The sequence below is a fragment of the Scyliorhinus torazame genome, chromosome 5, assembly GCF_047496885.1.
Source record: "Scyliorhinus torazame isolate Kashiwa2021f chromosome 5, sScyTor2.1, whole genome shotgun sequence".
In the NCBI taxonomy this organism is placed as follows: Eukaryota; Metazoa; Chordata; class Chondrichthyes; order Carcharhiniformes; family Scyliorhinidae; genus Scyliorhinus; species Scyliorhinus torazame.
Genome location: NC_092711.1, coordinates 138,160,163 through 138,172,509, shown reverse-complemented (window position 1 = coordinate 138,172,509; position 12,347 = coordinate 138,160,163). Strand labels below are relative to the sequence as shown.

Genomic DNA, 12,347 nt, shown 5'->3' with positions numbered 1-12,347 from the left:
TCACTCAGTAACCCCTCTCCCCCAGCACCCTGTGTTACTGACTGTATCTGTACTGATGTTAATCCAGCTCCCTCACACTGTCACTCAGTAACCCCTCTCCCCCAGCACCCTGTGTTACTGACTGTATCTGTACTGATGTTAATCCAGCTCCCTCACACTGTCACTCAGTAACCCCTCTCTCCCAGCACCCTGTGTTACTGACTTTATCTGTACTGATGTTAATCCAGCTCCCTCACACTGTCACTCAGTAACCCCTCTCCCCCAGCACACTGTGTTACTGACTGTATCTGTACTGATGTTAATCCAGCTCCCTCACACTGTCACTCAGTAACCCCTCTCTCCCCCAGCACCCTGTGTTCCTGACTGTATCTGTACTGATGTTAATCCAGCTCCCTCACACTGTCACTCAGTAACCCCATCCCCCAGCACCCTGTGTTACTGACTGTATCTGTACTGATGTTAATCCAGCTCCCTCACACTGTCACTCAGTAACCCCTCTCCGCCAGCACCCTGTGTTACTGACTGTATCTGTACTGATGTTAATCCAGCTCCCTCACACTGTCACTCAGTAACTCCTCTCCCCCCAGCACCCTGTGTTACTGACTATATCTGTACTGATGTTAATCCAGCTCCCTCACACTGTCACTCAGTAACCCCTCTCCCCCAGCACCCTGTGTTACTGACTGTATCTGTACTGATGTTAATCCAGCTCTCTCACACTGTCACTCAGTAACTCCTCTCTCCCCAGCACCCTGTGTTAGTGACTGTTTCTGTACTGATGTTAATCCAGCTCTCTCACACTGTCACTCAGTAACCCCTCTCCCTCCAGCACCCTGTGTTAGTGACTGTTTCTGTACTGATGTTAATCCAGCTCTCTCACACTGTCACTCAGTAAACCCTCTCTCCCTTTGCGCCCTCGGAGGAGTGATCTGGAGTGTTGGTAGCTGCTTGCTTGTGCGAAGCGGGTGCGGGGTTCATGGGCACGGGGTTCACGCACACGGGGTTCACGGGCACGGCTACTGGTGACGGTGTCGCCGTTTTGCTTTTCAGAAGTGTTCCGACCCCGTGTGCCTCCTGAAGGATACCCTGCACGCCCACCATCCTCGCGATTGTCTCTTCTACCTCCGCGACTGGCCCGTGATCAGACTGCAGAGCCTGCTAAAGGTGACACTGGCAGGCGGCGACGGTGTGGTGTCATCGGGCGATGGGGACGGAGACGGCGGGAAGTGGGACGGAGTCAGGGATGGCACGCGGCAATTGTTGGGAATGGGAAATGGGACCTGAGGGCCGAGGCAGGTTGGGAAGCTGGGACTGAGGGAGGGCCGATGGGATGGGCAGGAGGTGGATGGTGAACGAGGGGGTGGCGGATGGCCACGGTAGAGGGCAAGTCAAGCGTCGGGACGGACAGGTTGGAGGATGGGAGTGATGCATCATGGGAGGGTGACCGAGGTGGGGTGGGGCCAGCAATGTTTGGTGTGAGCAGAGGAAGGCGGAGGGCAAGTGAGGTGGCGGAAATAAACGCGTTGTGCCAGGAGGGTGTGCCAGAGGGGCAGGATGGGTGGGGGCGAGTGGAGTGGAGGGTGAGTGCGAGAGCGACTGTGCCAGAGGGAGCAGGCAGCTCATTGCTCCGAGCTTCGGTGAGCAGAGAGGCCGATCTCGGGGATCCTTTGACCTCTGCCACTGGGCTCCACGTTAATTTTGAATATGTTTTCATTCTTCCTCTCTCTTGCAGAACAACAACGTGAACTTTGACACAGACCCTCCAGTCGGAGCTGAGCCCACACCGGGAGGTCAGTGAGGTTTTCTGTTGAAGCTCCACACCATTCCAGGGTCACCGATCTCCTTAATCTCCTGCCCCCCTCCGCCCTCACCTCCAGCAGTCAGTCGCGTTATGGGCCAGGGTTCAGAAAACTCCAAAGTAGATCATGGAGTTCACCTGACCGACAATTGTTTATTGATTTTGGTTCCGATGAGCACAAGGGCTGCCTTTCAGGTGTTATTCAACAGAGGCCTTAAGCACTTTTCATCAAAACAAGCTTTATTCTACAAATGTAGTTAACATTTTTATAAACACACACACTAAGCATTTTTATCAACTACAAACATAAATATCCCACACAGCTACAGGAATCAATGTATAACCCTAAATAAATTCCCCCCTTTAACTGTTCCAATTTAATAACAAGATCCCATAAACCAGTACCTCCTTTTCAAAGGTGTGGCCCAGCACACGGCACTCTTACTGGTATGAGACTTGTTATTGATGCTCTGTTCCCCTCTTCAAACAGCAGGTTTGAATTCCTCCCAGAAAGCAATTATCTCTTTTAAGTTATCGCGCAGTCTGGAAACAGCTTTTAAAATGAAGATAGAGAAACACTTCTTTCAACCTGTGCAGTTCAAACCAGTCCAGAACCTCAAAACAAAAGTAAAAATCAGGGCCACAGCCCAGCTCCACCCACACAATGACATCACTGAAGCCATGTGATAAGCCAAAATCATTTATTTAAAGGGACACTCCCGTGACATTTGCCCACGGCCTAAATATGCCCCTTCCTCTCGTTTTTTTCTCTCTTTCTCTGTCCCTCGCCTCGTGTCATCTCCTCCAAGCTCATTTGGTCCACGTGAGACTCACCCTTGATCTTTTTCCCCCCTAATTCAGGTCACTCAACTTCACGCCTGGGCCTCCTGCGTTGAAGTAATTCTCCCATTAGTGCGTTGCACCTCTTGCCTTTAACTCTGTGCTCTCAAATGAGCATAAGGTTTAGGAGCAGGAGCACAGGCCATTCGTCCCCTCGAGCCTGCTTCTCTGTCCAGTAGGTTCCCGGCTAACCTGATTGTAACTTGAACCCTACACATTCATGTCTACCCATGCCATAACCTTTCGCCCCCGCCATGACCTTTCGCCCCCGCCATGACCTTTCGCCCCCGCCATGACCTTTCGCCCCCGCCATGACCTTTCGCCCCCGCCATGACCTTTCGCCCCCGCCATGACCTTTCGCCCCCGCCATGACCTTTCGCCCCCGCCATGACCTTTCGCCCCCGCCATGACCTTTCGCCCCCGCCATGACCTTTCGCCCCCGCCATGACCTTTCGCCCCCGCCATGACCTTTCGCCCCCGCCATGACCTTTCGCCCCCGCCATGACCTTTCGCCCCCGCCATGACCTTTCGCCCCCGCCATGACCTTTCGCCCCCGCCATGACCTTTCGCCCCTGCCATGACCTTTCGCCCCCGCCATGACCTTTCGCCCCCGCCATGACCTTTCGCCCCCGCCATGACCTTTCGCCCCCGCCATGACCTTTCGCCCCCGCCATGACCTTTCGCCCCCGCCATGACCTTTCGCCCCCGCCATGACCTTTCGCCCCCGCCATGACCTTTCGCCCCCGCCATGACCTTTCGCCCCCGCCATGACCTTTCGCCCCCGCCATGACCTTTCACCCCCGCCATGACCTTTCGCCCCCGCCATGACCTTTCGCCCCCGCCATGACCTTTCGCCCCCGCCATGACCTTTCGCCCCCGCCATGACCTTTCGCCCCCGCCATGACCTTTCGCCCCCGCCATGACCTTTCGCCCCCGCCATGACCTTTCGCCCCCGCCATGACCTTTCGCCCCCGCCATGACCTTTCGCCCCCGCCATGACCTTTCGCCCCCGCCATGACCTTTCGCCCCCGCCATGACCTTTCGCCCCCGCCATGACCTTTCGCCCCCGCCATGACCTTTCGCCCCCGCCATGACCTTTCGCCCCCGCCATGACCTTTCGCCCCCGCCATGACCTTTCGCCCCCGCCATGACCTTTCGCCCCCGCCATGACCTTTCGCCCCCGCCATGACCTCTCGCCCCCGCCATGACCTCTCGCCCCCGCCATGACCTCTCGCCCCCGCCATGACCTCTCGCCCCCGCCATGACCTCTCGCCCCCGCCATGACCTCTCGCCCCCGCCATGACCTCTCGCCCCCGCCATGACCTCTCGCCCCCGCCATGACCTCTCGCCCCCGCCATGACCTCTCGCCCCCGCCATGACCTCTCGCCCCCGCCATGACCTCTCGCCCCCGCCATGACCTCTCGCCCCCGCCATGACCTCTCGCCCCCGCCATGACCTCTCGCCCCCGCCATGACCTCTCGCCCCCGCCATGACCTCTCGCCCCCGCCATGACCTCTCGCCCCCGCCATGACCTCTCGCCCCCCGCCATGACCTCTCGCCCCCGCCATGACCTCTCGCCCCCGCCATGACCTCTCGCCCCCGCCATGACCTCTCGCCCCCGCCATGACCTCTCGCCCCCGCCATGACCTCTCGCCCCCGCCATGACCTCTCGCCCCCGCCATGACCTCTCGCCCCCGCCATGACCTCTCGCCCCCGCCATGACCTCTCGCCCCCGCCATGACCTCTCGCCCCCCGCCATGACCTCTCGCCCCCGCCATGACCTCTCGCCCCCGCCATGACCTCTCGCCCCCGCCATGACCTCTCGCCCCCGCCATGACCTCTCGCCCCCCGCCATGACCTCTCGCCCCCGCCATGACCTCTCGCCCCCGCCATGACCTCTCGCCCCCGCCATGACCTCTCGCCCCCGCCATGACCTCTCGCCCCCGCCATGACCTCTCGCCCCCGCCATGACCTCTCGCCCCGCCATGACCTCTCGCCCCGCCATGACCTCTCGCCCCCGCCATGACCTCTCGCCCCCGCCATGACCTCTCGCCCCCGCCATGACCTCTCGCCCCCGCCATGACCTCTCGCCCCCGCCATGACCTCTCGCCCCCGCCATGACCTCTCGCCCCCGCCATGACCTCTCGCCCCCGCCATGACCTCTCGCCCCCCGCCATGACCTCTCGCCCCCGCCATGACCTCTCGCCCCCCGCCATGACCTCTCGCCCCCGCCATGACCTCTCGCCCCCGCCATGACCTCTCGCCCCCGCCATGACCTCTCGCCCCCGCCATGACCTCTCGCCCCCGCCATGACCTCTCGCCCCCGCCATGACCTCTCGCCCCCGCCATGACCTCTCGCCCCCCGCCATGACCTCTCGCCCCCGCCATGACCTCTCGCCCCCGCCATGACCTCTCGCCCCCGCCATGACCTCTCGCCCCCGCCATGACCTCTCGCCCCCGCCATGACCTCTCGCCCCCGCCATGACCTCTCGCCCCCCGCCATGACCTCTCGCCCCCGCCATGACCTCTCGCCCCCGCCATGACCTCTCGCCCCCGCCATGACCTCTCGCCCCCGCCATGACCTCTCGCCCCCGCCATGACCTCTCGCCCCCGCCATGACCTCTCGCCCCCGCCATGACCTCTCGCCCCCGCCATGGGCTTTCGCCCCCGCCATGGGCTTTCGCCCCCGCCATAACCTTTCGCCCTCCCTAGTTAATCGCATTAATCAAGAATCTATCCAGCTCGGCCTTAAAAACATTCAGAGCCTCTGCTTCCAACGCCCTTTGAGGAAGAAAGTTCCAGAGACTCGCCGCCCTCCGAGAGAAAATATTTCTCCTCATCTCCGTTTTAAATGGGCGACTCCTTATTTTTAAACACTGACCCCCCCCCCCACCCCACCCCCGCCCCAGTTCTAGATTCTGCCCCAAGAGGAAATATCTTTTTTTCTTATTCATTCACGGGATGTGGTCTTCGCTGGCTAGAGATCCCGTCCCTAATTGCCCCTTGAGAAGGTGGTGGGTGAACCGCCTTCTTGAACCGGCTGCAGTCCCTGTGGTGTGGGTAACACCCACAGTGCTGTCAGGGAGGGAGGTCCAGGATTGTGACCCGGCGACCGTGAAGGAACGGCCGATATATTTCCCAGTCAGGATGGGGAGTGTGGGGCTCGGAGGGGAACTTGCAGGTGGTGGAGTTCCCCATGTGTCTGCTGCCCCTTGTCCTTCTAGATTGTAGAGGTGGTGGGTTTGGAAGGTGCTGTCGAAGGAGCCTTGGTGAGTCGCTGCGGTGCATCTTGTAGATGGTACACACGCTGCTGTCACTGTGCGTCGGTGGTGGAGGGAGTGAATGTTTGTGGATGGGGTGCCGATCAAAGCGGGGCTGCTTTGTCCTGGATGGTGTCGAGCTTCTCGAGTGTTGTCGGAGCCGCACTCATCCAGGCAAGTGGAGAGTATCCCATCACATTCCCGTGCCTTGTCGATGGTGGACAGGCTTTGGGGGGAGTCAGGAGCTGAGTTACTCACCGCAGGATTCCCAGTCTCTGACCTGCTCTTGTAGCCACAGCATTTATATGGCTGGGTCCAGTTCAGTTTCTGGTCAGTGGCAATCCCCAGGATGTTGATCCTCTCCACATCCACCCTGTCCAAGACCCCCTCAGGATCTTATGGGCTTCAGTCAAGCTGCCTCTCACTCTTCTAAACCCGGCCTGTCCCAACCTTTCCTCATAATGCAACCCGTCCATTCCAGGTCTGAATCCAGTAACTTCCTCAGAACTGCTTCCAACGCATTCACATCATTCCTTAACTAAGGAGACCAGTGCTGTACAGTACCGTGAGAGCAAACTACTGCCTTAATCTCTGACCCATCAGGAGGGAGGGAGACGGGACGCAGGGGGGATCGGTGTGGCAGAGGGGGAGATGCGGGGGGGCAGAGGGGGAGACGTGGGGGGCAGATGGGGGAGGGGGGGTGCAGAGGGGGAGACGCGGGGGGGGGGCAGAGGGGGAGACGCGGGGGGGCAGAGGGGGAGATGTGGGGGGGCAGAGGGGGAGATGTGGGGGGGCAGAGGGGGAGACGTGGGGGGGCAGAGGGGGAGACGTGGGGGGGCCGAGGGGGCGACGCGGGGGGGCAGAGGGGGAGACGGGAGGGGTGTAAGGGGTGAGAGGCGTGTGAGGGAAGGGGAGCCAATGTTCTGATAGAGCAAGGCAGGGCTGCGAGAATGCAGGATAACGGCCATTTATCTTGACTTTCTCCTCTCCCCTTCCCAAGGCCGTTGTCGAGTGAAGGAGCAGAAGGAAGTTGGCGATAATCTAACTGACGCACCGTGTGGGGTGGAGGCTCGTGAGGGACATGCGGGACTGTGCGAGTGAGTAAACAACAGTCGTCCACATCCCAGCCTTTGCTGCCCCGCCTCCCTCGCTCGCCCCGCCTCCCTCGCCCCCGCCTCCCTCGCCCCGCCTCGCTCGCCCCGCCTCCCTCGCCCCCCGCCGGCGGTGCGCTCCTATGGCACGGGTTTTCTGGCATCATCGGGTGGATTCAATGGAAAATCTCGCTGACAGCAGCAGGACGAGAGGACCCAGACGGGCCATTTCCCGCCACCAGAGGGGGTGGCCGGAGGGTCTCGCCTGTATTAATTTTTCGCTCATCCAACGACCTCCTCTTTGCCCATTATTACGATCCCAGACCAGACCCCACCAGTGGCTGGGATCCTGGACCGAAACCCCACTGTGGGGAAAGACTGATTCACTCCAGGAGTGATGCACAAAGAAATAGGGGGCGGGATTCTCTGTCCCCGAGGCCGGTCCGCTGATTCTCTGGCGACCGGTCAGGGGCCGCTCTACCTGGCCCTCCTGGCCATTCTCCGCGCGAGATGGGCCTAGTGGCCACCGAGATAACCCAAGTCCTACCGCCGCCATTCACATGTGGTCTTACCCGGCGGGACCCTCGCCGTTCGTCCTGCGGGGGGGGGGGATCCGAACCCGGCCGGGGGGGGGGGGGGGGAGGCCTGCACCGTGGCCTGGCCCGCGATCGGGGCCTACTGATCGGCGGGCCAGCTTCTCCTGGTGGGGGCCTCTTTCACTCCACGTCGGCCCCTGTAGCTCTACGCCATGTTGCATTGGGGCCGGTGCAGAGAAGGGAGCTAACGCGAATTCGCCCCGGCCGCAGTGCGCATGCGCAGACCCGCGGCGCCCGTTTGACGCCGTAACCGGCTGCTGGAGCTGCGTGAGTCGCTCCAGTGCCGTGCTGGCCCCCTGCAGGCGCAGGATCACTGCTCCTGGGGACCTGTTGACGCATTTCATAGAAACCTGGAAAATAGGAGCAGGAGAGGCCATTCGGCCCTTCGAGCCCTGCTCCGTCATTCATCGTGCTCCCGGCTGATCATCCAACCCAGTGGCCTGACCCTGCCTTTCTTCTTCACCTTTTTCTGCCGCGCCCCCCCCCCCCCCCCCCCAATTCATTTTTTTACAGAAAATTTAGAATATCCAAATAAATTTTCCCAATTAAGGGGCGATTTACCGTGGCCAATCCACCTCCACTGCACATCTTTGAGCTGTGGGGGCGAAACCCTCGCAGACACAGGGAGAATGTGCAAACTCCACACGGACAGTGACCCAGAGCCAGGATCGAACCTGGGACCTCGGCGCTGTGAGGCAGCAGGGCTAACCCACTGCTCCACCGTGCTGCCCTCCCCGAATACCTTTTGATCCCCTTCGCCCTAAGTGCTATATCTAACTGCTTCTTGAAAACGTGTAATCTTTTAGCCTCAACTACTTCCTGTGGTAATGAATTCCACAGGCCGACCACTTTCTGAGTGAAATAATTTCTCCTCCTCTCGGTCCTAAATGGTCTACCCCATGTCCTCACAGTGGCCCCCGGTTCTGGACACACCCACCATCGGGATCATCCTTCCTGCATCTACCTTGTCCAGTCCTGTTAGAATTTTATAGGTTTCTGTGAGATTCCCCCCTCAACCTGACATCTATCCTCCTAACCCCCCCTCAGACCTCCCTGATCCCCTCAACCCCCCCCCAGATCCCCCCACCCCTCCCAGATCCCCCTAACCCCTGCCGAGAACCCCTGACCCCTCAAATCCTCTTATCCCCCCCCCCCCCCCCAACCAGGTTGTGACTCTCATTCTCACTCTTAGCTTCCTCTCCGTGCAGGTCCCACTACAAGGAATACCTGGTCAGTCGCATCAATGGACACTCCCTCGACCCAGCTCAGCTGTTCGACAAGGACGAGTTGCAGCGGCAGCTGACGCGGTGCGGGAAGGTCCAGCCGCCCAGGGCAGCGGGCGAGGACGATGGGCAACACCAGAACCGGCTCTTGCAGGTGCGGCGCGGAGTGGGTGGGGGGGGGGGGGCAGCGGCAACAGACGGGCAGCGGCAACAGTCGGTATGGAAACGGACAGGGAGGGGGTACAGTCGGCATGGAAACGGACAGGGAGGGGGAACAGTCAGCATGGAAACGGACAGGGAGGGGGAACAGTCGGCATGGAAACGGACAGGGAGGGGGAACAGTCGGCATGGAAACGGACAGGGAGGAGGAACAGTCGGCATGGAAACGGACAGGGAGGGGAACAGTCAGCATGGAAACAGACGGGCAGCGGCAACAGTCGGCATGGAAACGGACAGGGAGGGGGTACAGTCGGCATGGAAACGGACAGGGAGGGGGAACAGTCGGCATGGAAACAGACAGTGAGGGGGAACAATCAGCATGGAAACGGACAGGGAGGGGAACAGTCAGCATGGAAACAGACAGGGAGGAGGAACAGTCGGCATGGAAACGGACAGGGAGGGGGAACAGTCGGCATGGAAACAGACAGGGAGGGGGAACAGTCGGCATGGAAACGGACAGGGAGGGGGGAACAGTCGTATTGGAAACGGACAGGGAGGGGGAACAGTCGGCATGGAAACGGACAGGGAGGGGGGAACAGTCGGCATGGAAACGGGCAGTGGGGCCCCTTAAAGAATGAAATTGGGGTAAGCAATTATGGGGAACAAGGAAATGGCAGAGGAGTTAAATAGATATTTCGCATTGGTCTTTACTGTCGAGGATACTACAAATATTTCCGAAATAGCAAAACAAAATACGGGGGAGGAATTAAATACAGCCACCATCACCAGATAATTAGTTATGGGCAAACTAATGGGGTTAAAGGCTGACAGGTCCCCTGGATCTGATGGTTTCCGCTGCAGGATCTTAAAGGAAATAGCCTCAGAGCTCGTGGATGTCCTGGTCGTCATTTTCCAAACCTCAGTGGATTCTGGAACTGTGTCAAAGGATTAGAAAACTGCCGATGGAACCCATAGAATCCCTACAGTGCAGAAGGAGGCCGTTCAGCCCATCGAGTCTGCACAGGCCCTCTGAAAGAGCACCCGACCTCGGCCCACTCCACCGCCATATCCCCGTAACCCCACCCAACCTGCACATCTTTGGACACTGAGGGGCAATTTTAGCTTGGCTGCTCGATTTAACTCGCAGAATAGGGCAGCACGGTAGCACAGTGGTTAGCACAATTGCTTCACAGCTCCAGGGTCCCAGGTTCGATTCCTGCTTGGGTCACTGTCTGTGCGGAGTCTGCACGTCCTCCCCGTGTCTGCGTGGGTTTCCTCCGGGTGCTCCGGTTTCCTCCCACAGTCCAAAGATGTGCGGGTTAGGTGGATTGGCCGTGATAAATTGCCCTTAGTGTCCAAGGTTGCCCTTAATGTTGGGTGGGGTTACTGGGGTATGGGGATAGGGTGGAGGTGTTGACCTTGGGTAGGGTGCGCTTTCAAAGAGCCGGTGCGGACTCGATGGACCGAATGGCCTCCTTCTGCACTGTAAATTCTATAATAATCTATGAATATTTGGGACTGTAGGAGGAAACCCATGCAGACACGGGGGAGAACATGCAAACTCCACACAGACCGTGACCCAAGGCCGGAATCGAACCTGGGTCCCTGGCGCTGTGAGGCAGCAGTGGGAACCACGGTGCCATGCATTGTGTTACCCTTGTTCGAAAAGGGATGTCGGCAAAAATGTTGGGAACTACAGTCCAGCTAGTCTAACTTCAGCAATTGGATTGGATTGGATTGGATTTGTTTATTGTCACGTGTACCGAGGTACAATGAAAAGTATTTTTCTGCGAGCAGCTCAACAGATCATTAAGTACATGAGAAGAAAAGGGAATAAAAGAAAATACATAATAGGGCAACACAACATATACACTGTAACTACAATATTGGAATCGATTATTCAGGAGAGAATAGTGGTGCATTTGGAAAGTCAGAATCTGATCAAGCAGTCATCAAGGGGAACTGATGTCTGGCAAATTTACTGGAATTCTTTGAGGAGGTTTCTTGCAGAGTAGATAGGGGAGAACCAGCCGATGTTGTATATTTGGAGTTTCAAAAAGCATTTGATAAGGGGCCACTCAAAAGGCTGCTACGGTTTGGTGTTGGAGGTGTTATGGGCGAGGTGTTTTCAGAACCCCAAAATGTATCATGGAGTTCAACCAATCTCTCCCTTTAATGGATTTGTTGCTTTTCCGAGCACACGGCTTTTTCCCTAGGTATGGGATTACAATTATGGGCACGAGAGTTTTTAAACACAAAACCCTGGTTATTCCATGAACTCAACTTAACATCTTAAATAAACATTGGATCTCTTAACACCCCTTACTTCAAAGATAACTCAGAAAATATTGCAACAGTAAATAACTCCTTAAAATGTTCCTTCAAACTTCCAAGAGACTGAACACCTTTAAACAAAATCACATCAGGTTAAAGGCTTTACTATTATAAGTTTAAATCACCCAAATGATCCAGAGATAGTCTTTCATGGCAGAGATCCAGCTCACAGCAAACGCAGACACTCCCCAAGCTCTTTTCAAACTGCAAAACTAAACTGCAAAATTCCAAAATGGCTGACCCGAGCTCAGCCCCACCCTCTCTCTGACATCACTGTTTTCTTAAAGGTACATTGCTGAAACATCCATGTCTTAAAGGTACTCTCACATGACAGAGGTAACATTCTGGCATGGATACAGGAAGCAGTGAGTAGTGTGGGGGGGGGGGGGTGGGGGGGGGGGGGTGGAGAGGGGGAGAGCGGTCTTTCTCTGGTTGGAGGGCAGTAACCAGTGGAGTACGAGGGAGATCAGTGTTGGGACTGCAGCTTTTCACGATACAGATGAATGATTTGGAGGAAGAAACTGGGTCCACTGTGGACAAATGTGGGGATGATACAAAAGTTGGTAGGAGGGAAAGCAGGCCGCGAAGAGGATATAAATAGTTCACAGAGAAATATGGACAGGTTATATAAGTGGGCAGAAAAGTGGCGAATGGAATTCAATGTGGGAAAGAATGAGAAGGTTGATTCTTTTTTGTTTTTTAAATTTAGAGAACCCAATTCATTTTTTACCAATTAAAGGGCGATTTAGCGTGGCCAATCCACCTACCCTGCACATCTTTGGGTTGTGGGGGCGAAACCCACGCAGACACGGGGAGAATGTGCAAACTCCACATAGACAGTGACCCAGAGCCGGGATCGCACCTGGGACCTCGGCACCGCGAGGCAGCAGTGCTAACCCACTGCTCCACCGTGCTGCCCTCGGGAGGTGGATTATTATTTAAATGGAGTCAGGCTGCAGAAAGCTGGAACACAGAGGGACTTGAGGGCTTTTGTTCATGAAAACCAGAGCGTACAGATCCAGTAGGTAACGGGGAAGGTTCATGGA

The 12,347-nt window shown here is 57.4% G+C and overlaps 1 protein-coding gene across 1 annotated transcript in view; it reads left to right on the top strand.

The window, feature by feature from the left end:
* LOC140417935 (E3 ubiquitin-protein ligase RNF31-like) overlaps positions 1–9,942 on the top strand; it is a 67,951-nt gene extending 58,009 nt beyond the window's left edge. The window contains exons 3-7 of the mRNA XM_072501367.1: positions 1,051–1,164; positions 1,733–1,790; positions 6,899–6,995; positions 8,794–8,962; positions 9,829–9,942. Coding sequence (XP_072357468.1) covers positions 1,051–1,164; positions 1,733–1,790; positions 6,899–6,995; positions 8,794–8,962; positions 9,829–9,942 — 552 coding nt within the window. The remainder of the gene's footprint in view (positions 1–1,050; positions 1,165–1,732; positions 1,791–6,898; positions 6,996–8,793; positions 8,963–9,828) is intronic.
* Positions 9,943–12,347: the final 2,405 nt, after the last annotated feature.